The following is a 27,650-nucleotide window of genomic DNA, read 5'->3' as shown; positions in this document are numbered from 1 at the left end:
AATGCTCCCACAACACCACGCAAAATCATGTCCATTGAGAACCTTTACGTTAAAAGTACCTAACTACTCAGTGAAGGCGCTTAAATATATGAATTTGCAATTCATTGAAAACAGTGAAATTTTAAACTGTCTTCAGTTATTTTGACGGTGTCTCCTTAACTAGTATCGTAGGTGTTTGTTAAATCCATTTTTGGATAGCCCACCTCGTTCAATATATGCTTATACAAAGCACACGCAATTGGCCTGGACTAGGCCAACATGAAATTATCACTGAAGGTTCTGCGTACGCAGCCCGCACCGCGTACCATGTCTTCAAGCTCTCGATGTAAGGCGACAGGATCCCACTATCACGAGTAGACGTTCCGCCGGCTTTTTTAAATAATAATAATAATAATAATAAACACACGTATAACCAAAGTAAATTCGCTGCGCCGCGTAAAACGTGTGTCCCCACATGCTCTTCCTCTTCCTCTTCCTCTCTCCCCTCTACTTGAACACCTTTTATCCGCAGACGAAACAACCGCAAGTTCTCCGCACGTAAATATATCGTCCAAAGTACTCACACGTAGGACTGTACTTAACTAAATACATATTAAGATATAAATATGTAATAATAGATACTAAAAACTATAAATAAAATATTACATAAAAATGTACATGAAACTGCTCCAAGAATCTATAGTATTGCCAACTTAGTATCGTTGCCCTTTAAAGTATAAATATATATTAAAACTTACAGATAGTAAAATAATCAAATGACCATTTAATTCAATTAAATAATTGTTCTCATTTTAATTTTTTTGTAAATTCCATCATCCGTGAAACCTTGGGGTTGCACAATGTATGAAGACCAGGTATGTTTGATGGTGGGAAACCTCATTGACATAGTATTGGTATAATCGACAATTTTGTATTTGGGTATCTGGCTTGAATTTATTCTGTGTCTGTGTCGGTACGCAAAGAGCATTAAGAGTGTATATAAGTATTACATAAAACCCATCAGCTCCTCATAACCTCGCAGTGAGTTAGTCTTCAACGTCCACTCCTTTGTCCAGATTATCAGGTAGTTTGTGGATTTCTAAATTAAAGTGAATGAACGAAATTTTTCGAGTAATATAACATATTGACTAGTTAAGCTACTAATTCAACTCTAGAACTTAGGAAATAGTATTAATTTAGCCTTATAGGATGACCTTGAATATATGATGCTCTCGAATGAAGGGCGAAATCATCCTCGTTTATAGGACGACATAAATTAGGATTATCTCGAATCTAAGATGATTTCGAATGTAAGACGACCTCAAATATAATACGATGTAGATTGTAAGGACACTGCAAATGTAAGAGAATCTAGAAATAATGAAAAAAAAAAAATTGAAGACATTAAGATGACCTTTAATAAAATAATTAATATTACAACTATTAAGACATCTTAAGAATCAAAATAATTTTGGAATTTTTAAAATTTAACTGTGGCCAATATTTCAACAAATAATGGATACTTGTCATATAAATCTCATGAAATTTCGTAATTTTTAAATTTTGGCTCTGAAAATGTTGCATTACAATAATAAATGTCATGGATCTGCATTTTTACCGCATTTTCCCCCCTAAATGTGTTTATTGAAGGGAATATTGTATATTTTAATGTAAAGTTACTTAACAATCTTGCCATATTGACATAGAGAAATGTTCGTTTTATTTTAATTTTTACTTTATCTAACTATCGTGTTGTTTTTGTTTTCACCTTATCTGTCGTTTCGTTTTCGTTAAAAAAAAAATCAGTATTTGCACATTTTAAACTTTTTATATTAAAATTTTATTCTATTAAACAGTTAAATTAATGACATAAGTTACCTATATAAGCTAGCTAATTACTGGTTAAAACTGAATTGGTTTAATTTCAAACACTCTTCTCCACAGACGATAGGCAAATTCGAATTTTAAATACCGTGGCGATCTAACTACCAACAGTTTATATCATCAAGAAGGTTAACTGTGGCATTAGTAGAAAAAGTTTATACCCTGTTAACGACCTACCACATTTAGGAGCAAGTGGTTAAATGGTGTTTCAAAGGGTTTTCGGATTGCTGCATTGATTTAACGGTCGCGCAAACGTTTCCTGAACTATTTCAAACTGTGGAGGGGCGGCCAACAGGTCCAGGCTGCCTCGGCTCTGCTGCACAAGCCTTGCTCCAGGCATAGCTCTCTTCACTCTTACATTATTTACCTTCCTGTGGTCACGTGTGCTTCAGATGGCGCAGTCCGTTTTTAACAGATCTTACCGTTTGAACACAAGCAGCTTTCAAACTATGACCGCACATATCAAATTTAAATTTTTCCCGTTGCGTTGGTTACAGGCTTAAAGTTGTAAGTGTACCAAATTTCAAATTCGTAGCTCATTTGTATGGATAAATAAAAGTCTTACACGGGGCGTGTGTAATATAGAACATCAGAGACACACGTTACACAAGCGTGTTTGGGTGGGCTCGTCCGGTCCGCCATCGAGAGGTCGTGGGTTCGAACCGGCCGTCCCACTGGGGTGTTTTCCACCCCCTACTGTAGATACAGGCTGGCGTAGTCCCTCGTCACTCGCCTTCCCCATTCCCCGACAGTCACTATGCCGGTCAGCGATTGCCGTCAAGCTCTTGACTAGCGATCAGACAAAAATACGATAATGCCAGCTGTTTGTACACGTACCTCGCTTACCTACGCAGTGAAGACGGTGTAGTGGACACATCACGGGCCCCGCCTATCTGGACACATACACGGTGTGCACAACTTAACAAGTACCACGCGATTTGAAAAACGCTCAACATATCCGAGTGGGGTCTGTTTGCGAAAAGCATTTAAGAATACTCTTGAGGGTGGATGGGTAGTTCTGTTTCCGTATTTTGTTTTTAAACTGTTTATTATTAGGAGAGTGAAAAGGGTCAAAACGCGTGTTTTAATAATTTTTTGAAATGAAACGATGCGTAATGAGAAAGCACACCTATGTAAGTTCTTTTGTTAGGCTGAATGGCTAACCTGTTTGTAACAATTACAGTTGTCAGGTAATGTGACAAAGGAGTTTTACTTTATAAATTGACAAATTTTAATTCAGGTGAAATGATGATGTTATTTTTAAACTCATTGTTAAAATCTGAGCAAATACCTCTTTGCTACATTTATCTAAAGCATTTTAAAAATATTAAATTAATAATTTCTCAATTATTTTAGTTATTATGTTTCAGTTTTTGTACATTAATCTTTCTCTTGTTTGACATTTATTTCAAGCAATTTGGCAATGAAAGAACTATTCATGAATCAAAAGAACTTCAACCTGAAAAGTTTTATTTTTATTGAAGTATTACTTCTTTAAGCGCGTTATGAAAAAATTATGAATGAAATTTTAAGATGCGCGCGCATCACTGTAACACAAAATTAACAGGTTGAATCTGCCCGCTAAACCGCTCATTAAGTCTCGAAAAAAAGCTACCAACAAAATGGAAATAGAACCTCTATTAGTCGCGCATGTTGGCACGCTCGTCGCCTCTGATCACGGTTTTCATATTTATAATATTTATCCACATGTTTCTAGTTTCTACATTCACAACACGTGTTTTAGTTTCATACAAGTGCGAATTATATATGTGGTAATAAATTATATTCAGTAGTGATTTAAATGGAATATTTTGATAAATATTATTTACTATTCGTAAATATTAGTAAAAAAAATTTCCATTATACTTTTTCAAGTGTTCCAATATAATTGAGGTTAACTATCCGTATGTATTATTTATTGATATCAATTAAAATATTATTATTTAATATAATTAATACTAAATATTATTAAATTATTAATGTTAAATATTTATTATTGTTTATTTAATATTTACAAAATAAAGAAATAAATTTAATAAAACATTTAATAAAAAAATTGTGATAAAAATTAAAAACAAACATTTCATTAAAATATTAATTTTTAATTTTTATTATTAAATTGAATAAATAATAAATATTTATAAAAATAAATGAACAAATTTAATAAAAACTCTTTGATAAAAATGAAAAGTGAATATTAAATTAAGAAAATAATAAATATTTAAAAAATAAATTAAATTAAATTTTTAATTTATTATTAAATTTATTTATTTTCTTTTAAAATATTAAATAATCAATAATAAATATTTGAAATAGAAATCTTTTAATATTTAGTACAAATTATGTCATATATATTTATTATTCTCTAAATTATATTTATTTAGTTTTTCAAATCTAAATTGATCTTTATTGACTGTGTTGACTATCTTTTTCCAGCCCTTTTATTATTTTATTGTATTTAATTATTTGCATGCAATTAAAAAAATATTTTTAATGATCCAAAGATGCGCGTACATAAGTACACGTACCCATTTTTTTTATATAAACATGCCCAAATTGCACCATATACTATCAGTTATGTTCTTAATAAATCATTCATTTTTTATAGCTTTCATTGAAATATCAACATTATCAACTTGTCCGATTGGGCGGCAACAATTTTTAACTAGCTAAACAAAGAATAGTTATTGATCCTGCAATAGACTGAATGATGTTCGACATCAGGACTGCACCAATTACAAAGCAAAGTACTCTGACTGGAGAGTGTGGTGTAACGACGCTGCAAGTGTGTGCTGGACAGGGGTGACGGCGGAGGCCGTGTGCCTGTGCAGTGGAGAACGGCGTGGACGACGACCACCCGGGGGCCTCCGTGGTGGTGCTGAGCTTCCCGCGCTACTGCAGGTACCGTGGCATCCTCAAGAGGCTGGAGGGCGTGGCCGACAAGTGGCTGCGCAACACCTTCGTGGCGGCCCTGGGGGGGTTCGCCGTGCCGCGGCGCAACACTCACGTCCTCTTCTGCAAGGACACCTTCGACTACCCCGACCTCGAGGGCCACGAGCTGCTCTGCAACCACCTGGGTGCGTTCCTTGCCACGGCTTACCTCAATATACCTTTTTATAAAGAATCATCGATCCCCCCTATTGAAGCCCTCCCCTGGGGAAATTTGTATTTCAAGGTGAAAAATGGTGCTATTTAAGCAGTTTCATTATCTAAAAATTGATTACACAGCACTTTCTTTGCCCCCGTTTGCCCCCACTTCAAGGTTTCAGAAGGGGGGAAAAATACCCTTGGCGCCCCCCCCCCCCCCACCTGTTGTTGCACCCCTGCCTGAATGCATACATATTTTTCTGATGTGATTGTGTTTAAAACACTTGTAAAATGGTGTGACAAAGAAATATAATTTACTTGAAAAATAAATAAAAATTTAAAGTGGTGGAGAGTAGGCCATATTTGTGAAACAAAACTTTTAATGTGTAGAAGCGAACGACGACAAATTTGATTAAAGAAAGGCCTGGAGTGAGGTCATATGTCTTCTTACATTTTTTCTCTTGAGATGTAATAAATAGACATGTCACAGGCTATACTTACATACAATTTATCCTCTCATTGCCAAGCTTAAAGTAACTCGTGGCTCTAGTACCATCTTTGGGCACTTGAAAAAGTCCAACAAGCCTTCTAAATGTTGATGTTATAAATATATACTTCATATTGTTATTGTTATTTTGCTAACTTCCTTTGACCTCGATAGTAACCTCACTTAACCTGTTATTGTTTTATATAAAATGTATAGGATGATTTAAAATAAGACCAACAAACTTAAGTTGCAGGAGCATCATGAAAATAAGTATGTTCTAAAGTGTTTCCGGTGACTAGTATATGCCTTTGCAGTTGGATCCGCACAATTTTTTTTATTGTAAATAATAGAGAAAGTTAGATAGAACACTAAGCATCTGATTAATTATTATTGAAACAAAGTTTTGCAACCACAGCAAAACTTAAAATTATTTCATTAAAATAATTGCGGATAACATAATAATTTCCTATATATTTTTAAGAAAAGTTGATACCCCCTCTTTCAAAGAAATTATTTTATTATAGTGATAAGTTTTGCATTGGTTGTAGCAATTTTATTAATCAAACATTACCCATATGCTCAATTTTCCATCTAAAATACTTTCTCTATTCTTGCAGAAAAAGCTACAATGTGAAAAGTGTATACTAGCCTTGGAAAGCACTTTAGACCATAAGCTGTATATGTTTTCAACCTATTTTTTCGTGATGAACCTGCAGCCAAAGTTTTGTTGGTTTAATTCTAACTCTCACACTGTATTTCTTCTTGTTATATTTTGTCACACATATCTTTTTTTTCTTTTTTTTTTCTATGATTATGAACTATCCTGGTTACTGTAAGATACTACTGTGAACGGTTCAAAATTCTAATGTGTTATAGATAATGATCATTGTTAATTCCAGCTCCAAACCTGAAAGGTAGGCCTCGAAGAAAAAGAAAAAAGAGAAGCCTTTCTCCGGGAGGTTCCGAGTCCAATGAATCCGAGTCTTCATTCTCTACTGTCTCCTCCAGTCTCAAGGTCAGTGTAACACTTGTAGTTCCTGATCAGTTTGCTAACTTTGCTTCTGAATGGACTACCTTTGTGTTCTCATAAGATATACAGGTTATTGGGGAGACTGTCTCCTGACTTTACTGCTATAAATCTTTCTCAATCAACAAACTTTTGAAAATAATGCTTTCATTGAAAGAAATTGAGGAGAAGTGCTTGTGTTATAAATGATAAAAATTCCTAATGGACATAAATGAGTTATCAGTGGCAACAAAAAATTGGTTTTCTAGATGGAAAACTCAAAATTTAAGTGTGATGGATAGAAGTGATAATTAGACAAACAGTAGTGCTTGTTAGATTGTGTTTAGCTTTAATGACTTGGTTGTGTCAGGCCTCATAGTAAGCACACTGATTGCTGAGAAGGTTGTTATAGTCTTTTTAAATATTATACCTTTAGTGGTATCAGCTTCATTTTTCAGTAGAGCTGTAACCCATCGAGTTTTATCAGGGTACTCTCATTTCCCCTACTCCTTCCGCCACTGCCTAGTCTTGTCACTTAACTCCTCAGCCGCCCCTAATGACACGATTGTTTATAAGATATTAACTCTAATTTATTTAGATTTCAGTTTGAAATACATGATCACCATTTAATGTACATACCATGTATGTGACAGTACATATCGGTAGTGGCAAACCCAGTTTGCAATCTGAAATATTTAACTTATTTTTATAGGGCATTTTATAGAATGACAACATCTTAGGAAACTAACAACATTAAGTAGCAGTCTTCTGCAGGGCTTTTATAATTATTTTGGAGACTGTGATTCAATATTTGCTGCATCAATTATAAATAAATTAATAAATTACACTGCACATCTCAGTTTCTCATTCAATCCTAATACTATTGTGTCGTAATCATTAACTAATCTTGCAGCAAACTTTTGGAGTTAGCAACACGTTACAAACACTATTACTGTTGTCGTAGCTATTCCTTGTTTCTATTTCCTTCAAGATACTGGAGTGTTTCTTTTTAAAAATGAAAAGAAAAATATCTTAAGAATTTTATTATTCAAATTCTTATCCATCATAACTCCGGATTTAGTTTGTTTGCAGTAATTTAAACTGTTGTAAAAGCATAAACATCAGTGTTGAGGTGAACGAGATAAGTGCAGGCTGTTAGTACTATGTGTCCCAGCAACAGGCCTGTATGCCACCCAACCTGTGGTGTGGCAGGTGGAGGACACAGGATCACCCCAACAACGTTTTAACTTCCGTTGCTAGCACCTCAAATGCAAACAATTTCACAGAATGTTAAGAAGTTAGGCTACTGACATAGCTTTTACGGCGGTAGTAAATACAGTAAAGTTAAATACAGTTTGTTCACTTTAATTTAACATTTTTTGCAACTCTGCTTAAAATATACTTTTTTTTTATTCCTCTGCCATATGGCAAGTTCAGTATTGCCATGGTTAAGTTGAAAGTTAAGTTTTGTGCTCGCAATTTTATTTTAGAGACAAATTGCTTTTGAACCATCTCACGTCTTTGTTTGTACTTAATTTTTTAAGCGACTAATTTCCTGCCATGAAATTATATGGTTAAATTTTTGTTAAATTTTTGTTTTCAGGCTCTAAATTTTAACATAACCGAGTTAGATTTTTGATTCATTAACTTAACATAGTTGGTATTTTACTTACTTACCCATGCCTAGTTACTTGCATGTATGTGTCAATCATGTGAAAATGTCAAAGTGTCAAAAAGCTTTAAATGATTTACTTTTACACTAAATCGTACTCTGATGTGCTCATAAACTAAAACAAAACATATTTCAGTGGCCAGCGAAGATCGATGTAGTACATTCGGTGAGGAGTTAGGTGCTGCAGCCTGGATGTAGAATAAACCTGGCTACGGGCAGTGGCTTGGCAGGCTGGTGTTGAAAGCGTTGCACTGGCGCCGGCTGGGAGCCGTGTCGTGAGCTGGGCTGGGGCGTGTGCAGGTGAGGACCACCGCGCCGGGCAACACGGGCGGCGGGAGGAACGGCCTGCGCTGCAACGTGCAGCCGCGCAGAAGCAGCCGTGTCGTGGTCGGCCACGAGGAGAGGGAGTTCCTGGTGAAGCTGCACGCCTTCATGAGGACCCGGCGCACGCCCATCGACCGCGTCCCCCACCTCGGCTTCAAGGAGAGTGCGTGCCAGCCATTACACGCAGCAGCCGGGGAGAGACATTCTCTCCTTTTGTTCCTAGTTATGATAGATCTTTTAGGATATATCCTCCCTTCCTCCCATGTGTACGCCTCTGATTACACAACCATGTAGAACAAGGTGACACAATCATAACACACTGGGCTGGAATCCTGATCTGGCCATCCTTCATTTTGATCCTCTATGGCTTTTCAAAATCAATCCCAGGCAAATTTCCTCAATCTCAACAAGACCAAATTATACTTTATAAAACACATTCAAATTAAAAATATTAATGGCTTCTTAAGCATGTTATGCCAATATTAATGTAAATATTTTGCATAATAAAACCTTTTAGTGAATAATATCAAATTAATTAAAATAATTTTTCCTGAGAAATTTTCATTTATTATTAGGAAATGTTTTATTATTTTTAGATGTCATTACATTATATATATCTGAATAGGTCAGATTCAAAATTATTTAAATATACTAAGCAGGATCATTTATTAAGCGGGAACTTCTTAAAAAAATTTCATTGCATGTGCAATGCATGTTATACTCAGGAGCTATGTATTTTTAATAACTACAGAAATAAAAGCTAACACCAAATAATTATTTTACTCAAAGACATTGCTTTAATTTTTGTGTATTCTATAAGTCCTATTCACTTGTAGAAAGAATACATCTGCACTCCTAGAAAGAATACATCTGCAAGTCTATCTTTAAATTACTGAGAGGAAACTGCAAATAATTTTAGTGAGAATATCATCTTAAATTAATGTAGCAGAACCAAATAAAATAGGTTGGGACATTGGTAAAAGAAGAAAGAAATTTATTTTTTGCAATATTGATAAACAGATACAATACTTATCCTTGCATTATAAAAAAAAACAGTTAATATGAGAAAGCCATAAAAGTTTTCTGGCTGTTTAAAAATATATCAAGTTCCTAAGAGGTATCAATTTAAAATAGCATCTTCAGTGTTGTAATGCTAGAATTGTTCTAAATTTCTCTCTCCTTTATCATATATTTTTGGAAAATAAAAGTAGTTAAGATGTATGTTTTTTACAGTTGATTTAAGTATAAACATTTCAGTGCTATAACTTAAAACCTATTGATTAACATACCTAGTTCTTTAGTTGTAATGACTGTACCACAAATTATAGATCTCTGCAGGAGATCCTTAGAAGTTAGCTGACAATAGAAAGCTTGCCACCAGTTCACTGCATTGAGTGTTGAGGCATTGCAGCATCCTATACACAGCAAGTTTTTCCATGCTTCTAGTTTTTCCATGCTTCTAGACCTCAACTCACAACTCCACCAACTAGCTTACATTTCACTTTTCTGATATTACTAGTTTTGATGTAAATTATAATAATATCATTGTTGCTGGAGGGCTTCAACAGTTCCAGTTTTGTTTGTTTACATTTTAAGCTGTACATTAAAATATTTTAGTAAGCATAGTCCTTCCCATGAACATATGTACAAGCTGTTATTCACATTAATTATTACATTAAATAAGATAAAGCACTTTTTCTAAAGACCTAGGCTAGCCAACCATTTACACATATTTTTCTTAGTAATGATAGAGCCGTATTTAGCTGTTAGAACTTAATACTTTTATAAAGTAACATGTGCCAAAAGTGCACTCATGTGGCTATACTGTATGTATGTTCCATTGTAAGAACAAATTACATCCAATTTTTTATTGTAAGGTTTTTTTTCGGGACGGTGATAATGCATCATTGTTGTACAATGTCTTCTTAAAGAAGGCGGTATGATGTTTTGTGTGTGTTTGTGGTTGCAGTCGATCTGTTTGCGTTCTATACCAAAGTCCAGAAGCTGGGTGGATACAACGTAGTGACGGCGAACCGTATGTGGAAACCCATTTACGATGACCTGGGAGGCCACCAAGGCAGCACCAGTGCTGCCACCTGCACCAGGCGTCACTATGAGAAGTAAGGGATTATTGTGCTGCATCTATCGTCCATCATCTGTCTTATAGCTGCGGTAGGACCTCAGATGCATTAGTAAGAGCATTGAATATATATAATGCATAGAAGTCGTGAGGGGATACAATTTATTCTGCTAGTTTTGGGAGCCAAACGGAGGTAGTTGGAAGCTCCTCCGTCAGACAGCTCTGCTTTCGAAAAGATGGCACTCGTGGTTACAGTCTCCCACGCTAGAGCGCTATAGAATCGCTTGTCTCAAGATTGCGTGCGTATTCTGTCTCTCTCTCATTCTTTTGTATTTTGTTTCTGTTGCTGTGTGGAGGGCCAGCGCATTGACAACACGGGAGGTTATGCTTGTCAAAAAGATGTGCAAAAATTTTTAACACAAATGTATTTTGTTTATAGAACCAAAATCACAAAATAATTCCTTGAAATATTACACAATTATTTAAAAACAGCCACATCAATAAGTAATTCATTGGTGTTTGATTCCAGATTGTGTAATAATTATTCAATTTTAATAAAAATTGCTCCATTTGAATATAAAATAAACATTTTATTCACTAAATTAATTCAAGTATTTCAAAGAATCCACTTTAATATGAAGTATCTGGTTGACCAAGCTTTGCTGAAATTGCGTCACAACGTGTGGCCGCTGAAAATGACGAACAACGAGAATACCGATTAGAAAAACAAAGACGTCGAGACGGAAGACATCGTAGGGCTTTAGAACTTATTAATTATTTACCGACTTATAAATGTGCCGTTACTTGCAGCTGTGTAATATCACGCCTTAAGGCCATCTGAAATTTTATGTATCCATTGTGATGAATTGCATTTCCCTGAGAAACGTGTTTCTAATCTTATAAATAGAAATTCTTTTGGTGACTGTTGTTTGCATGGACGAATTTTAATGGAGCAACCAAAATTTTCAAATAATTAGTATGTCTCTTTTTAAATGAGTCTTCACTGTGTAAAGTTTCAGAAACCTGACCAGTTTGATGACGATGTTCTTCAAGGTGTTCTTGAGACGAATTGCGGCTTCGTGAAGTTTATAAGCTTTTTTTTTTTTTCAAAGATCGTTTAGGCATTTTTAAGTGAACACATGAGTTAAAAAGACACACATATAAGTAAACAATTGATTTTCTTGGTCTAACCTCAAACCAAACACTCATTGGCTTAGTGTTGCTTATCAACGCCATCTACTGGACTATCTTTAGTGTTGTTGTGTCGTTAAAGCAGTTACTTGCTCCCAATTAAAAAATAATGGTATTATTACTTACCAATAGATGTCGGGAAGAGTCACTTATGTTTAAGTTGATTATCGATAAAGTTGATTATTGAAAATGCGGATAAAACAACATTTTCTAAAAATGAATCCTAGCTAGATCAATTTATCGCCTCCGAAACCCCCTGCATACTAAATTTCATGAAAATCGTTAGAGCCGTTTCCGAGATTCAGATTATATATATATACAAGAATTGCTCGTTTAAAGATATAAGATTCAACCAAATGTATACAAAGCTGAAATTATAAAATACCAGCCACTGTTATCTATATGGTTGATCAGTGTAAATCTGTGCACAAACTTAGTCATACATTCATAAAAACTTTGGTAAGCTCTAATACAAGAAACTCGTTTTTATCAGGAAAAAAATTGTATGTTAAAGAAATAACTAAACAACAAACATGTACATACATATTATTTATGTTTGCATATGTGCAGTGAATATTATTTTGCAGTGATAAATTAATATTTTACTAACATGGCTAGATCTAAAAAAAGTTTATAGAAAAATTTAAAAATATTTACTACCTATACTTTTCAGTTGTAAGGTGCTCCTTCAGGAGCATTATACAACATAGTGCATTATATTTCATTACAATTCACATAAAAAATTTTAAAATGGGTGGAAGTGAAATAAAAATACCACAAACAAATGATTATACATATGTACTATTTTATTATCTTTTTAATTTTCAAATAATGAAGGCCCAGTAACTTTGAGTTAGGTTGGTATATAAAACTCTTGCAAAAAAATTTCTCTGTATTCTAGAGCTGTTTGAAGAGTTTATTTACATGCACAAAAAATTGCAATGTAAAAAAAACCATATAATCATTCTATCATAGTAGGTGACATTTTTTACCTTGTCGTACAATGAAATTTGAGACTTTGACTTATGAATTATGTGAAGCATTAAGAATTTGTGAAGCAATAAACAAAACAAACTCATATTCATGTAGGGCAAGACTAGCTAATTATGTATTAATAATTTTTGTTTATTTTACAGTAAAATATTCAGCGGCCAAAGACTTAAGCCATCGAAACAAATGTAATTAAAAGCCACCTTAAGTGAAACAGACTGTGGCTAAATGAGGCCCAGTAATTTTGAGCGAAATTGTAATCATACAAGTTTGGTTTCCCATGTAGCAAAGCTGAATTTACACATTATAAGTGTATGCACAATAAATTTCAATATCACTTAACAACTTAAAAAAAAGACAAAAAGAAAACAAAGTACAAAATAAATTTCAAAGAATTATTTCATTCTAAATATCAGTATTTAAAACTCTTCCATGGCGTATAAAATTTTTTGTAACTTTTACTTCTGTACCTTTTTAACGATATGAAACATGCACAATGCAATCTAATGACATTTAACAAAACTATTATTTTATTGTCCTTAGTTATACGTTACGTATATGTTTTAAACGTTAAGTGAAATAATCTCATTATTAAGTACTCTTTTTTAAAACATTAACTAATGTATAATATTTCTTTGTCAAGCTTTAGGAAACGACTTATACATGTGCAATCACTGACACTGTAATGTTGCAAGACCCCTGCCCTCCTAATTAAATATTATTCTTTTTAAACTATTTTTTTGCATGTAACTATTTCTTAAAAAATCTTTCTAATTATATTTTACCTTTTTCATGTATTTTAGGGTTGATGTTTGCACTTGCTTTGTGTTTTGAGAGTGTACCGTGTATTTTAAGAGACGTTTTCAATCATTACTATTTTTTATGTAATTATTCACAAAGAAGCCGCTGTACTAGATTTTTGCCTGTTTAGGCCTACTTTTTCAGGTTTTTCTCAATGAGTTTAATGTTGTAAAGTAATTTGTATTATAATTGCTGTTTGTAATGTTCATTAACGTGTGGAATGATTCTAGAACGCGGGACTGTGTCTGATGTGATGGTTAAAAAGAGAGGCATGAGAGGCCTGTAAGTGTAAGTGAGAAAGAAACAGTAATTCCCCTCAGAGATAGATAAAGACGGGAATTCCCCCACTGCGTGGGAAATGTGTGATAACTGCTGTCTCACGGTGTGGGAGAGAGAAGGAGAATGTAAAGTCCCTAGCTCTATGGTTAGAAAACTGTTTTCAGTGTGTGTTCTGTACTCCTATTGGCTTGTATCTGTAAGTGTGAATGAAGCGTGTGTGTGATTGGTCGGTGAGGTCATGTGACATCTACTCCTTGCGTGGAGGAGACGTGTCATGAGTTCATCAGTAGTCGTCGGGCGATCGCTGCCAGGCGAGGCCGCGTTTCGGCGGCACACGGTTTTTCGCTAGGTGCGGCCGTGTTTGAGGCCGCACATATTTAGGATATTTCCAGAAAAAGGTTATTGAAAGACTTAATCGCCGTTATTTCTTTTTATTAATTTTTATCGCCCGAGCTGCGAGCATTCTCGACAGGCGAACGTACGAATGAAACGAGTGAATGAAACATTGAAAGGGTTTGGATTCGTCTGTGCATTCTATATGAAAAAATAAAACAACAAAATTTGCAATCGGCGTTGAACATCTGTTTATTTTTGTATGTAACGAACCGTTATAACACGTATAGAGGGAGGTTTATAAATCTTTGACTCATTCTAAAATGTGTTTGTTTCAGCATCTGTGAAATATATAAAAATATGATCGTGTAAAACGCAGAGGAATAATCAACTGTCAAATGTCAGGACTGAGATTATTTGTCAGAAACGTTTGTTGAAAGCTTTCAAACTAGCAATAGTTCTAATAAGTCAAAATATGCTAAAATTTCGCTTGTACTCCAATTAAATCCAATATTTTTGTTACACTTTACACATATTTAGTAGTGTCCAGGGAAATTGAAATCAAAAGTCCTGATGAATAGAAAGTGAGGTAGAGTCAGAAACTAGAAAGAATTATATAAAAAAGGCATTTGTTTTTGATTTTTAAAGAAATATCCCGTAAATGATTAACCCTAAAAGAAAATGTTTTAAATAATAGCATTAAAAATAGCATTAAAAATCATTTTAAAAGTTTTTCACTTTTTTCATATCTCCAATATTGTTTCAGATAGTCTCACTTAAAAAAATAGTTTTTTTTATCTCAAACCTTTTTCCTATAGCAACTGACCTATATATTTGTGAACCGTGCCTTTCGTATGCCAAATGCTGTCACTTGACTTTACAAAACATGTTTAAGCTAGAGTTCATGATGACCCCAGAATTCAAAATTTTTGCACATCAGGGTTACTTCTCAAAGAAAAGAACTGATAGCGTTTGGTCAGACAGACCACAGAACAGACTTAAATGTGTAACATGAAAATTGTTGGGAGCCTCACACGAGGACGAATTCATTCACTGATAATTTCATGAGTGAGTGGACCTTGGGGATGACTGCAACTGCATCTGCTCATCGTTGAAGAGTTATGCGGTACTCATTTTATATCTTTGAACAACTTGATTTCTGACAATCTCGAAGAAGTAGGGATGCCACAGATTATTATAAGATCTCTGCTTAGCTTTATAATCACCCACCATTTCCTGGATCACACAACAAATCATGTCTATAGCAACTGGACCAGTAGGGGATGCCACAGTTACCTTTTTCAATGCTATAGTATTTTGGCAAGCAATCAATACAGAGTAATGTTGGAAAAATTCTAATCAAGCATTGTCACGAAAATATCAAGCTCTCCCTCTGGCGAATATTAGCTACACTATTAGTACTTTAAATTGTAATAGCTCATTTATTGATCATTTGTTAGTTTTCCAGAGGATAACGATAAGTAAAGAAAAATAGGATGACATGATCATGTATATGCAGTATGAGTTGGCTCCATTTCATTTAGCTCTCTTTGACGAAGCTGAGATACGAAAAACCAAGAAAGCAGCCCTGTACATGTTTGTGGTGACAAGGGAGAATTTGGACTTGGAGAACGCTGACTTTGTTCTTAATGGTGGATTCTTACTACAGTCATATAGCTGACAAGTGGTACTGATTTATCCATTTGCCCAAAATATGTCAATTACATTATCATTTCCTATTTATCATTACTGTTGATGTGACATTCGGTGCAGACCACTGAACAATTGTAACACAAAATCATAAACATTGGATTTAATTTAAGTACATAATATAGTTTTACTGGGCTAGAAGTCTATAACACCTCGTGTTTAAATGAGTACCTACTTTTTTGTATCTCAATATAAGTGTCTTCCATTTTAATTTTTTTTCTGGATACATAATAAAATATTTTGTAATTTAAATTGTTCATAACTTAGGTAATAACGGTAGAATTCAATGCATTTTAAACAGTTTTATCTACTTAAAAAAAGTACAGAGGTGGTTGTGTGGACAAATTTTTACCACGTTTTTGTTTTTGTATAAAACAAAAGGTCAAACTTATGTTTTTCATACACTTATCCACTTACAAAGTATGTTCTCTAGTAAATAAATGTAACATTAAGCTACTAATATATTATAATTTAATAAACAAAAAAAAATTACCAATGCAGCTGCAGTCTATCTACTCACAAATAATTAATTGTTTAGTTATTTCTTAAGCACATTTTGCAATTGATCTTAAAATTTTGGTTGAAACACCAAACAAATGCATTTTATGTGAAACAGATGACGTGGGTAATACATAAACATACTTGGCTAAAACTATGCGTTTATTAAAATTTACATCGAAATTTAACTAGCGTTCACTCAGTTTTAGTCAAAATGCTGAAATTAAAATTATAGTAATCTAATTATTTTTTTAAAGTAATTAAAACTTTGATATTTTAAATATAAAAGAAGGAATTATTTACTAATTCATATCATAATTAGGACTTTTTTCGCATACTCGTGTCAACTTTTTTTACACCGCATCTAACTGAAATAATGTAAAACAAAATTGGCAAGTTATAATTCACAACTGATCCTCGTATTCTGACAACCCGTGTACACACATTTCTTACCCTTCAGAATGTTTGATATTATAAAATTATCAATGTGAAATAAAGTTAAGTAGGTATTTAACTTTTAAATTAAATCATGTTTTAAACTCAACCCTGACTGTAGGCCTGATACAAAGTTCTTAGGAGATAATTTTCACGTTACTAGGGTATACAATCCCTCCATACAGTGATCCCAGTGACTGTCTTCTCCCGGGGTTTCATGGCTCTCAAAAGCAGTGGTAAGGAATACTTCTCTTCAAGGTCACCCAACAGTGCTGATACCAGCTTCCCGTGTATGGGAGGGTGAAGGGAGGTGGCATGACTGGCTGGTTAACCTAGTACGCCCTAAGACCGCTAGGGGCGTACGCTGTCGATACCCAGAAATTGAAGCGATCGCTGCGACAGAGCTTCCTACTACAACCATTCTTTTGCGAAACCGGCCAGAAAATTTAACCTGGGCTCGCGACTTCTATACATTATATATATTCACTGCTCATTGGTAATAGTGGCGGTAACAAAGTGTGTGTAGCAAGTTAAGTGATACCTGTGATTCATGTTGCTGTAAATCATGGCTGTGCTAGGGCTCTTTCAGTTAGTCTACATGTAATAAATGTTTGATTTCTTGTTTTAAGACTAAATCTTGTTAAACAGTAGAAGGTGGGCATGATGACATGTGGCCTTGGACATGGCCAGTCATGGTATTTCCTTACGTGTGAAGTATGATAACACATGAGCTTTGTTGGTATTTTGTAATTCAGTTTAGAACTCTGGGTTTGTTCCAAGTTTCTCATCTGTTCTATCATAAGCTTTCAATATTGTTTTTTACATACTGCTCGCTCGCCAATTGGGAGAGTTTAAGAGATCAGTTTGACCAAGAAATGTTTGAAATGCTATTCTAAGTGCTCTACCAGTACGAGAGCCTGCATTCTCGCCAATGTTCGGGTCTAATGATTCCCCACCCCTTCTCCTCTGCCTGGCCCTCCCAGTGTTCAGACAAACATCATGGCGACACTATGCAGCTGTTAAATATTCATAATTTATCACAAAATCGTTACTATATAATTAAACTAGACAGTTTAAAAATGGTCAGATACTGTAAAATTGTGTAACAGCATTTTTCATATCTAATACAATGTCACGAATTCAAGAAACATTGGTGTGCACGAAACAAGGGAAATTTAAAGTGAAGTTTCTTGCTGTATGCTGAAAATATTCTATGTATTTGGGTTATAGGAAAATAGTATTAGTCTTAGGAAAATTCCTTTGCAGTTTGAACTAGAAAAATCTTGCAAAATTAAATGCAAAACAATTTCTTAATTGGTATTTTTATATGACTGAATGGCGTTAAAGTTATATCACGGCACTTTTATGGTTACTAGTCAAATTTGTATTTCAAACATTGAGACACTTAAAAGAATAAGCTTTTAATAGTTTAAATTGAATACAGATCAACCAAAAATAAATAAGAACATATTCTCAAGTTAACGCCACATTTTTAAATGTGGTTGTATATCATAGTGTAGAGTATTTAGTATCAATAGATTTAGCTCAGTGGTTAGGGTGGCAGCATGATGTGGTACTATGGGTTTGGCACACCAAAATAATTTATTTTTTTATTTTTCATAGTGATCGAGTATTCATTTTCATCCACAAAAATAAAGGCTGAAAGTATTTAAGATGGATTTTTATCAAATTAGACTTTATGCTAGACTGGAGTTTAGTTTTTCGCACCTTACTTTATTATTGCAATCTCCAGTGATCTCACATGACAAAACAAAACCTTTTAACGTTTTAACTTATTTGTCCTCTCTATGTTTAACAAAATGAAGTTTTAAGAGTGTATTTTAAAACAAGAAAAAAATGGGTGTGTGTACTTATGTACGCGCTTGAGAAGTTATACTTCTTTGGCATCATTAAAAAATAGTGTTTAATTATATGCAAATAATTAATTACAATAAAATAATAAAAGGGCTGGAAAAAAGATAGTCAACACAGTCAATAAAGTTCAGTTTAAATATGAAATTTAAATATATAAATTTTAGAGAATAGTAAATATATATGACCTAATTTGTACTAAATATTATAAGATTCTTAAATTTAAATATTTATTACTGATTATTTAATATTTTAAAAGAAAATAAATAAATTTAATAATAAATTCAAAAATTTATTTTAAGTTTATTCATTTTTAAATATTTATTATTATCTTAATTTAAAATTCACTTTTCATTTTTATCAAAGAGTTTTCATTATATATGTTCATTTATTTTTATAAATATTTATTATTCAATTAATTTGATGATATCTATTAAAAATTAATATTTTAATTTAATGTTCAATTTTAATTTTTATCACAAATTTTTTTTTATGTTTTATTAAATATATTTCTTTATTTTGTAAATATTAAATAAACAATAATAAATATTTAACATTAATAATTTAATGATATTTAGTATTAATTATATTAAATAATAATATTTTAATTTATATCAATAAATAATATATAAGGATATTTAACCTCAATTTTATTGGAGCACTTGAAAAAGTATAATGGCACAATTTGTTTTACTAATATTTACGAATAGTAAATAATATTTATTAAAATATTCAATTTAAATCACTACTGAATATAATTTATTAGCACATATATAATTCGCACTTGTATGAAACTAAAACACGTTTTGTGAATGTAGGAACTAGAAGCATGTGGATAAATATTATAAATATGAAAACAGTGATCAGAGGTGACGAGCGTGCCAACATGCGCAAATAATAGAGGTTCTATTTCTATTTTGTTGGTAGATTTTTTTCGAGACTTAATGAGCGGTTTAGCGGGCAGCTTCAACTTTTTTAATTTTTTTGTTACAGTGATGCGCGCTCATCTTAAAATTTCACTCTCATCATTTTTTCATAATGCACCTAAAGAAGTATAACTTCAAAAAATATTTTAAAATATAAGTCTTCAAAATATTAATTATAATATTATTTACAAAATGGATATCATTAAAGAATATATTGATAATGCTGGAAAAGCTAGGAAAGACAAGTTTAACACTTAATAATCTAGGTACTCTAAAAATTTTTGATGTCTTTGTGTTTGAATAAAATTAAAATCTATTTAATTTTGAAACCAAAAATTATATTCGGAGAGATTATAACTTCTAAACATGTAAACTAATTTCTATAAAAGTTTGATGCCCATGACCTAATTCTTTCTACCATTTCTACCATACATGGTCAAGTTGAGATAAAAAACTATAATAAATAGTATATACTTCATTTGAAAGTGAGTTGCGACCATGTTTTTCAGGTTCCTACAGCCCAGTAGCAGTCGGGCTCTCCCAATCAGCGGCCAGCAAGAATCGAGACTCCATACATAACTTAAGACTACCGAACATGTGAATTTTTCTGATAATAATCATTTTACGATCAGGAACTCCTTTCCGAGAAACTTGGAATAAACCCTCTGTTCTTTTCAAATGCAGAAGAGTGGAATTGTCATGCCAAGGATAATTTAAAGTGTTTTGTAGTTAGTACAATTTTTCAGTGATAGTATGTAAATACATGTACTCGTTTAGGTTGCTGCTGCCTTACGAAACAAGCATAAAAGATAAAACTAGTAAATCATCTTCAGAGAAGCGCAGCGCAAAATTCAGATCTTCGTCGTTACCAGATAAAGATTCAGAAGACAAGTCTGATAGCAGTTCGAGTTCACCTCCAACCACAACTATAAAGACAGAATCAAAGGTTTGTATTAACACATAATTTCAATTAGTCTAATATATTTTTGTCCTCCTTTACTTTGCTGGTTGTGAGACAGTCCAGTGACTAGAATCAGCTGTGGAAGGGCATTACCGTCCACTGTGTCCGTCCCTGATAACTGCTGGTGTGTTGTTATCTGCTTGCAGACTCACCAAGTCGTCATCATTTCTTTGATCTTTAATGCCTCTTTCTATTTTTGATGATTTTGAGTGGAGTTAGTAGATTTTTATTGGAAGTGTAAGGGTGTCTGATTTCTGATGTAATGGCTGCCGAGAGGTTCTTTAATTCATGTAACGTAGTGATAGTTCTGACACACCCAGTGTTAAACTGGACCAAAAGGGGATGAGGGGAGAAGGATGCTGGGTATGGGTAGAAGGGGGGGGGGGAAGAGGGCGCTGGATTCGTGATCTTTGCTCTTGTCGCCTGACTATAAGGTTTCTAGGGATTTAGTAATAATGTCTTTAATACACTCACAGGTATTTCTAAGAACCTTCCATATTTGTCGTGGCTGTATGCTCGGCAGCACTGCGTACCGCGGCAAGGTCGTGGGGCCTTATACAGACTCTACTCCATTCATAGTTACTTAAAGCGTTTCTATACTCTCAGTAACCTCGCAATACTGTTGCACTGGACTGACCTCGACTCTCGCTACAACCGCCTCGTTCCCTGGCATAACACAGTCTCTAAACTGCTCCCTTGCAAGCCCTGCTTCGCCACCAAGCAACGTATCTGTGGTCTCGCACACAATTCATTTTGGGACAAACGGAATCGCTAGAACAGCAAGACTTAGACTTGCTGACTCGACAACTGTACACGCTGCTGCCGCCACAGAGTTTAAACTAAAAAAATCCTCTAAAATTATATTTTCGAACATGAGTATTCATTGTTTTAGTGTATTCAGTGTTTTGTCAGCATTTTGGTGGCATATAGGTGCTTTCACATCACCAAGGGTGAAAATCTGTGGGAATTCCAGGGAGGCCCATGGAATTACTTTAATAATTTCTGTTTCACAGTTATGATTTTACAACCACTTTTGCAATCACCTCTGCAATTGCCTTCCCCTCCTCCTTCTTCTTACCGGTTGTACTCCCATGCCACATTTATTTTCTTAGGGCCATTTCAACCTTTTAAAAGCTATATACTGTTTAGCATTAAATATTAGTACACAAAGTCTATTTCATATTTTTTTTTTTTTGCAAATGAAGTCACCTGATGCATCTTATCTGCTGTTTATAGAAAGTCTGGCTAATATTTATAATTAGGGACACCTGTATTTCGTGAATACATTTTGTGTCAAGGTATTTCACAAAATACTGTAGCTTTTCTCCTGTGGTTATTGGCTGAGGTTGGTGAGAGGTGATCACCGTACTGCTGCACCCTCACAATTTGCCATGTTTCTTAGAAAACGCTACAGTGTTTTGTGAAATACTTTGACATGAAATGAAATCGCGAAATACAGGTGTCCCTATTTATAATTAAAATATTTGCTTGTCTTAATCTGTTGTGGTCACTCAGTGCAAGTTCCTTTTCTGGGTTTCTAAAAGTGTGTATCATCTTTAAAATAATTTAAGAATCTAATTTAAATAGACAATTATCAAGAATTTAAAAATTCAACATCGCAGATGAAGCATACCTGAAACTGGAAGTCATGTCATCATTCAGCAGTTGGCTTAGAAATTCAAATATTTTTGTGTAACACAAATTTTTACTTTGCATGTCTTATGTCATTTTCTAAATGACTGTCAGATCATATTCTAATGAAGAACTCTTAACTGTGGAAATTGAGGTGGAATGGTATGCATACAAAAATTATTTAACTTTTGTGGGCCACTGCCATTAATTAAATACACTTATTAAATTATTTTCAATTTATCTCCGAATATGAAAATGTCAAATGTTTACATTACCCATTATGAAAGCAGTAATTTTTTGTATTTTATGTCATGTTATTAATTTTCGTGATGCATTATATTGATTTGTTTTGTCATAAGGTCGTGACAAATGGCTGCCCTTCGAAAGAAGCGGGTAAGACGTCTTCCCTGCGCAGCATCAGGCCCAAGGCTGAGAAGCTCGAGAAGCTTGCCGCCCAGGAACTGGCCAACTGCTCTGTGCCCAAGGACAAGGAGAACATCCCCGTGTCCAACGTGTCGGGCAGGAGCGCCGGCGACGCGGCACAGGACGTGGTCGTCCCGGAGGCAGCGGCCGTGGCCAAGCCGCTGCCGGAACCGATCAGCCCGGTGACGGAGCAGGACCTGCCCCTGAGGGTTCCCCAGCCGCCCGTGCCCTTGTTCAAGAAGCGCAAGCTGGAGATCCTGAAGGAGGGTGGGCTGGAGGTGACCGCCGTGGCGGCCACCGCCACCGTGGGCACGGTCACCATCAGCGCGGAGAGGCGCCCGTCCGTGATCCGGCACGCCATGCCCGAGCCCCAGCAGGTGTCCATCACGGTCACGCCCGACGTGGGCCTCGTGCTGGCCGGGAGGCAGCCCCGGGCGCCGGCCGGACAGTCGCGCTCCATGTTCGCGCGCTCCCAGGCCACCGTGTACGGCAACCCCAAAGACGTGCTCTTCCTCGGGCCTAGCGTGAGGCCGTCTTCGCACCTCGTGCCGCCTGCTCTCTCCGCGGACGTGGACGTGGAGGTGCTGGACCTGCGAGTGCGGTGCGCCGACAAGCCCAATGTGACCATCTGCAGAGTTCCCGACATGTTCGTTCCCCACAGCATGAACAACACCTCTGTCACCTCCACCACCACCACCTACACCAACCCCAACCACAACCACAACCACAACCACACCGTGAAGAACTCTGTGAGGAATAATGGTGCAGCGCTTCCCATAATGGATGGTAAGGCCATGGTGAGTCCCAATCTAGAAATAACCGTCGTGGATGTACCTCGGGTGGTAGGAACGACGGTGCCGCAGAGGTTCCGACCGGTTCACGAAGAGAAAGTTAGTCAACAACGAAAATCGCTGCCGTCTAAATTTGCGAACCGAGGGACCGCTAGAAATGAGAATGGAAGGAGTCGCAACTATGCAGAGTTGATAATACCCAACCCGTTCCCTGGTGAACGGAGGAACGTGGACAGTTCGCCAGGCAGGTTCGCGCAGCTGCCGGCCTGCAGGGGGTCCGTCCCGACGGGCTTCGTGGTGGGCACACCCCCGGGGCTGCCCGGCTACACCGGGGACACCTTCCTGCCTCTCGTCGACCCCATGTACTTCTCGCTGTACGATTCCCGCAGGATGTACCCCCAGCAGGTGTTCGCCCCCTCGCCAGTGTTCGAGCCCAGCCCGGAACACCTGCAGCTGTACAAGGAGTTGATGAGCGCGCACGGGGGCCTCAGGTTCTCGCACCACCCCAGCATCGGCAGCATCCTGGGGCTCCCCCGGGACGGGTCGGTGTCCATCACGCCCGTGGACCGGTCCCCCCCGCCGTCCTCCAAGTGACCCCGGCAGTAGTGCCAGTTGTCGCAGCATGTGATAGCCGCCCGGTGCCTCGTGACCGTGTTTCACCGGTAGTTGTCGTGCTCAACGAGTATACGTTGCATGTAAATAATAAGTTAATGGTACGCATGTAAAGTATGTATAGATTTTATACTGACCAATGTTGTTAAAATGTACTTGTTATATACAGTAAAACACTTTATTTTAGTTTAAGTTGTGTTTATACCAGTTATTTATATTTTATACTTTTAGAGTATAATAGTAAAGAAAATTTATTTTTATTCAGAGTTAAACAGGAGAACTGTCTGTTTTTGTTAGAATATTTGAATGAGCACTTACGAAAATAAAGTGTAATGCTTCAAATATTTTACTACCAAAATATCAACTAGATGGTGAAGTCAAAAACAAAAGTGAAGTTGTTCCTGGTGTACCAGATCTCATTGTAAGAATTTTTTTCACAGCTTTTATTTGTAGCGCTGTATTAATATTTGAAAAATAAGCATTCAGTTTTGAAGCAGCAATTTTTTTCTGAGGGCATTTGCAGTTTCTGCCTTGTGTTCATTGTGTTTTCTGTAGTCACTAGTTAAATATTTGTAAACAGATATAAATGCCAAAGATGATTTGAAATTTACTTGACAGTTTCCAGATACATAGTTCCTTTTTACTATCTGCTTGTCAAAAAAGTCACAGCTGTGAATAAATCAAGCAGTTATGTCGCACTCTTGCATGGAAGTAGTTGAAAAGTCGAACCTAACAACCTCATGTAACTATACAATTTTAAAACATAGTAAGTTAATATTCTTTGTAGTAGTGTGCACACCTTTAGAATTTGCTAAAGTTTCTAAGTGAATTCAGCATTTGAAATTCAGATGGTTACAGTATTATATTAATATGCAGTATTTCTGAATTATTTACAGACCCATGTTTGAGTATAAACGAGTCGTAATATTCTCACTAAAAATTGCCATACATATTTGTTCAACTTCAAATTAGCTATGTTCATGCATTTTATTTCACCTCAAATACAAAGGTGTTAATTTCGTTATTGTATGCAGTAAGTTCGTATTTGAAAGATATGGGTTTAGTGTGGTTAATTATAATTATTTAAAATCACATGTGCATCAGAGATAAAGATTAATGTTTTGATGAAAATATCCATAGTGCCAATAGAGCTTAATAATGTAATATATAATATCAAAATCTCAATTTAAAATCTTAATGCAGAGTACACAATTGGAATCTTGTACTTGATTTTGATTATTCAAAAGGAGTCCCTCATAAGCAGTGAAAAATTTAGAACCTCATTTTACATTAGCTATTTCATATCTTACATACTTTATAATAACTGCTATCATTGGAGCTGATTGTTTCTCATTTTGATTTTGGTAAAGTAATTTATGTTCAAATTTTTTTAGTACCTGTATAAGTACAACGGCAGATCCATAGAAAAAAAAATAGTTTTACTCCTTTTTACAAATTATTATTGTATTCTGAGAAATGTTATTTAAAAAGCAGTGTTTTATTTATTTAAAAAGTAAAAGATAAGTCTAAAATATTTTAGACAGTGGTGGTATGGTTTTTTTCTAAATGTTTTCTTGCCCTTCACTATTTTATGTCACTAAAGATTTGTTGTGTCATTTTTGATTTTCCAGTCAAAGCAACATTTTCCATAGTGAATCATTACACCACAAAAACTACCAGGATAATGAAAAATAGTATTTACAGCATGCATGAAAATATTTTTTGTGTTGCCAAAAATGTTTAATAACTAAATAATATAGCAATTTTAAATAATTTATCCAGTGGCAAACATTGTTTCCATAGAAATTCTTTCTCTTAAAATGCAGTGCAGAGTAAATGGTGTATGTTTTGGCCAGATTTCACTGAATTATGAATGCATAAGTTTGACCATTACATTATATTACATTAAAATTCTAATATTGTAGGTTCTGTTTTCTGATGGATTATACTGGTTGGAGATAACAAATTTTATGCTACACGTGTGAATAGACATTATTTTGCTGACAAAAAAATGACAATCTTTTCTTAACGAAACAAATATGGCTGTGATTCATACCTGCACATATACTGAAATTGCTGAAAGTGAAATTAAAATAATGGCTTTGAACAGAACATGGTTAACCTTACTTGCACAAGACTTTCATAAGTTTGTTTCCTGAATATTTTCTATTACTTTTGCAGGGTTTATTTTTAAAGTAGGTATCCTATTTTAAGGTCTTGCTAATGTTGTAAAAACCTTTTTTGAAGTTATACTTCTTTAGGCGCATTATGAAAAAATGATGAGAGTGAAATTTTAAGATGCGCGTCACTGTAACACAAAATTAACAGGTTGAAGCTCATTAAGTCTATAAAAAAAGCTAACAAAATAGAAATAGAACCTTTATTAGTCACGCATGGTGGCACGCTCGTCGCCTCTGATCACAGTTTTCATATTTATAATATTTATCCATATGTTTCTAGTTTCTACATTCACAACACGTGTTTTAGTTTCATACAAGTGCGCATTATATATGTGCTAATAAATTATATTCAGTACTGATTTAAATTGAATATTTTGATAAATATTATTTACTATTCGTAAATATTAGTAAAAAAAATTGTGCCATTATACGTTTTCAAGTGTTCCGATATAATTGAGGTTAACTATCCGTATGTATTATTTATTGATATCAATTAAAATATAATTTAATATAATTAATACTAAATATTATTAAATTATTAATGTTAAATATTTATTATTGGTTATTTAATATTTACAAAATAAAGAAATAAATTTAATAAAACATTAAAAAAAATTGTGATAAAAATTAAAATCGAACATAAAATTAAAATATTAATTTTTAATATTTATCATTAAATTGATTAGATAATAAAAATTTATAAAAATAAATTAACAAATTTAATGAAAACTCTTTGATAAAAGGAAAAGTGAATATTAAATTAAGAAAATAATAAATATTTAAAAAATTAATAAACTTAAGTTTAATTTTTGAATTTATTATTTATTTTCTTTTAAAATATTAAATAATCAATAATAAATATTTAGAATCTTATAATATTTAGTACAAATTATGTTTTATATATTTATTATTCTCTAAATTGTATTTATTTAATTTTTCAAATTTAAACTGAACTTTATTGTCTGTGTTTACTATCTTTTTCCAACCCTTTTATTATTTTATTGTAATTAATTATTTGCATGCAATTAAAAACTATTTTTTAATGATGCCAAAGAAGTATAACTTCTCACGGGCGTACATAAATACACGCACCCTTTTTTTTTTTTTTTTTTTTTTTTATGTTTTGATATATTTCTGTATACTGCATTTTTCGTGAAAATGGAATGGAAGTCGATGAACTGAAATTTTCACAAAGATAACAGACCCACATGTGGCAACATAAAGCTGTTTATAATTACTTTGGTAAACATTAGGGTACAACCCAACGTATTGGTGTACCAAATGAAACTTTTTGATAGTGAAACTACCCTGGAATATATATGGTGAATCAAAATATTTATAGTAAAAAGTAATCAGAATTTTAAAAATACCTACTAAAACTGGCATTTCACTGATTATAATACATATTCTCCTTTTAATTCCCAAGAGACTTAGTTGCTCAGCATTAGAAAGCACTTGGTAATCTCGAGGGACATGGTTCGAATCTTGTCACTGGAA

At 34.3% G+C, this 27,650-nt stretch overlaps 1 protein-coding gene across 1 annotated transcript in view; it reads left to right on the top strand.

The window, feature by feature from the left end:
- LOC134530953 (AT-rich interactive domain-containing protein 5B-like) overlaps positions 1–26,605 on the top strand; it is a 289,959-nt gene extending 263,354 nt beyond the window's left edge. Inside the window, exons 4-9 of the mRNA XM_063366304.1 lie at positions 4,695–4,940; positions 6,337–6,452; positions 8,416–8,602; positions 10,409–10,559; positions 20,332–20,500; positions 22,507–26,605. Of these exons, the coding sequence (XP_063222374.1) occupies positions 4,695–4,940; positions 6,337–6,452; positions 8,416–8,602; positions 10,409–10,559; positions 20,332–20,500; positions 22,507–23,955 (2,318 nt within the window). The 3' untranslated portion in view covers positions 23,956–26,605. The remainder of the gene's footprint in view (positions 1–4,694; positions 4,941–6,336; positions 6,453–8,415; positions 8,603–10,408; positions 10,560–20,331; positions 20,501–22,506) is intronic.
- Positions 26,606–27,650: the final 1,045 nt, after the last annotated feature.

The sequence above is a fragment of the Bacillus rossius genome, chromosome 3 (genome assembly GCF_032445375.1).
Source record: "Bacillus rossius redtenbacheri isolate Brsri chromosome 3, Brsri_v3, whole genome shotgun sequence".
NCBI classification, from domain to species: Eukaryota; Metazoa; Arthropoda; class Insecta; order Phasmatodea; family Bacillidae; genus Bacillus; species Bacillus rossius.
The sequence above is the reverse complement of the archived record's forward strand: the minus strand, read 5'-3'. Positions and strand labels throughout refer to the sequence as shown.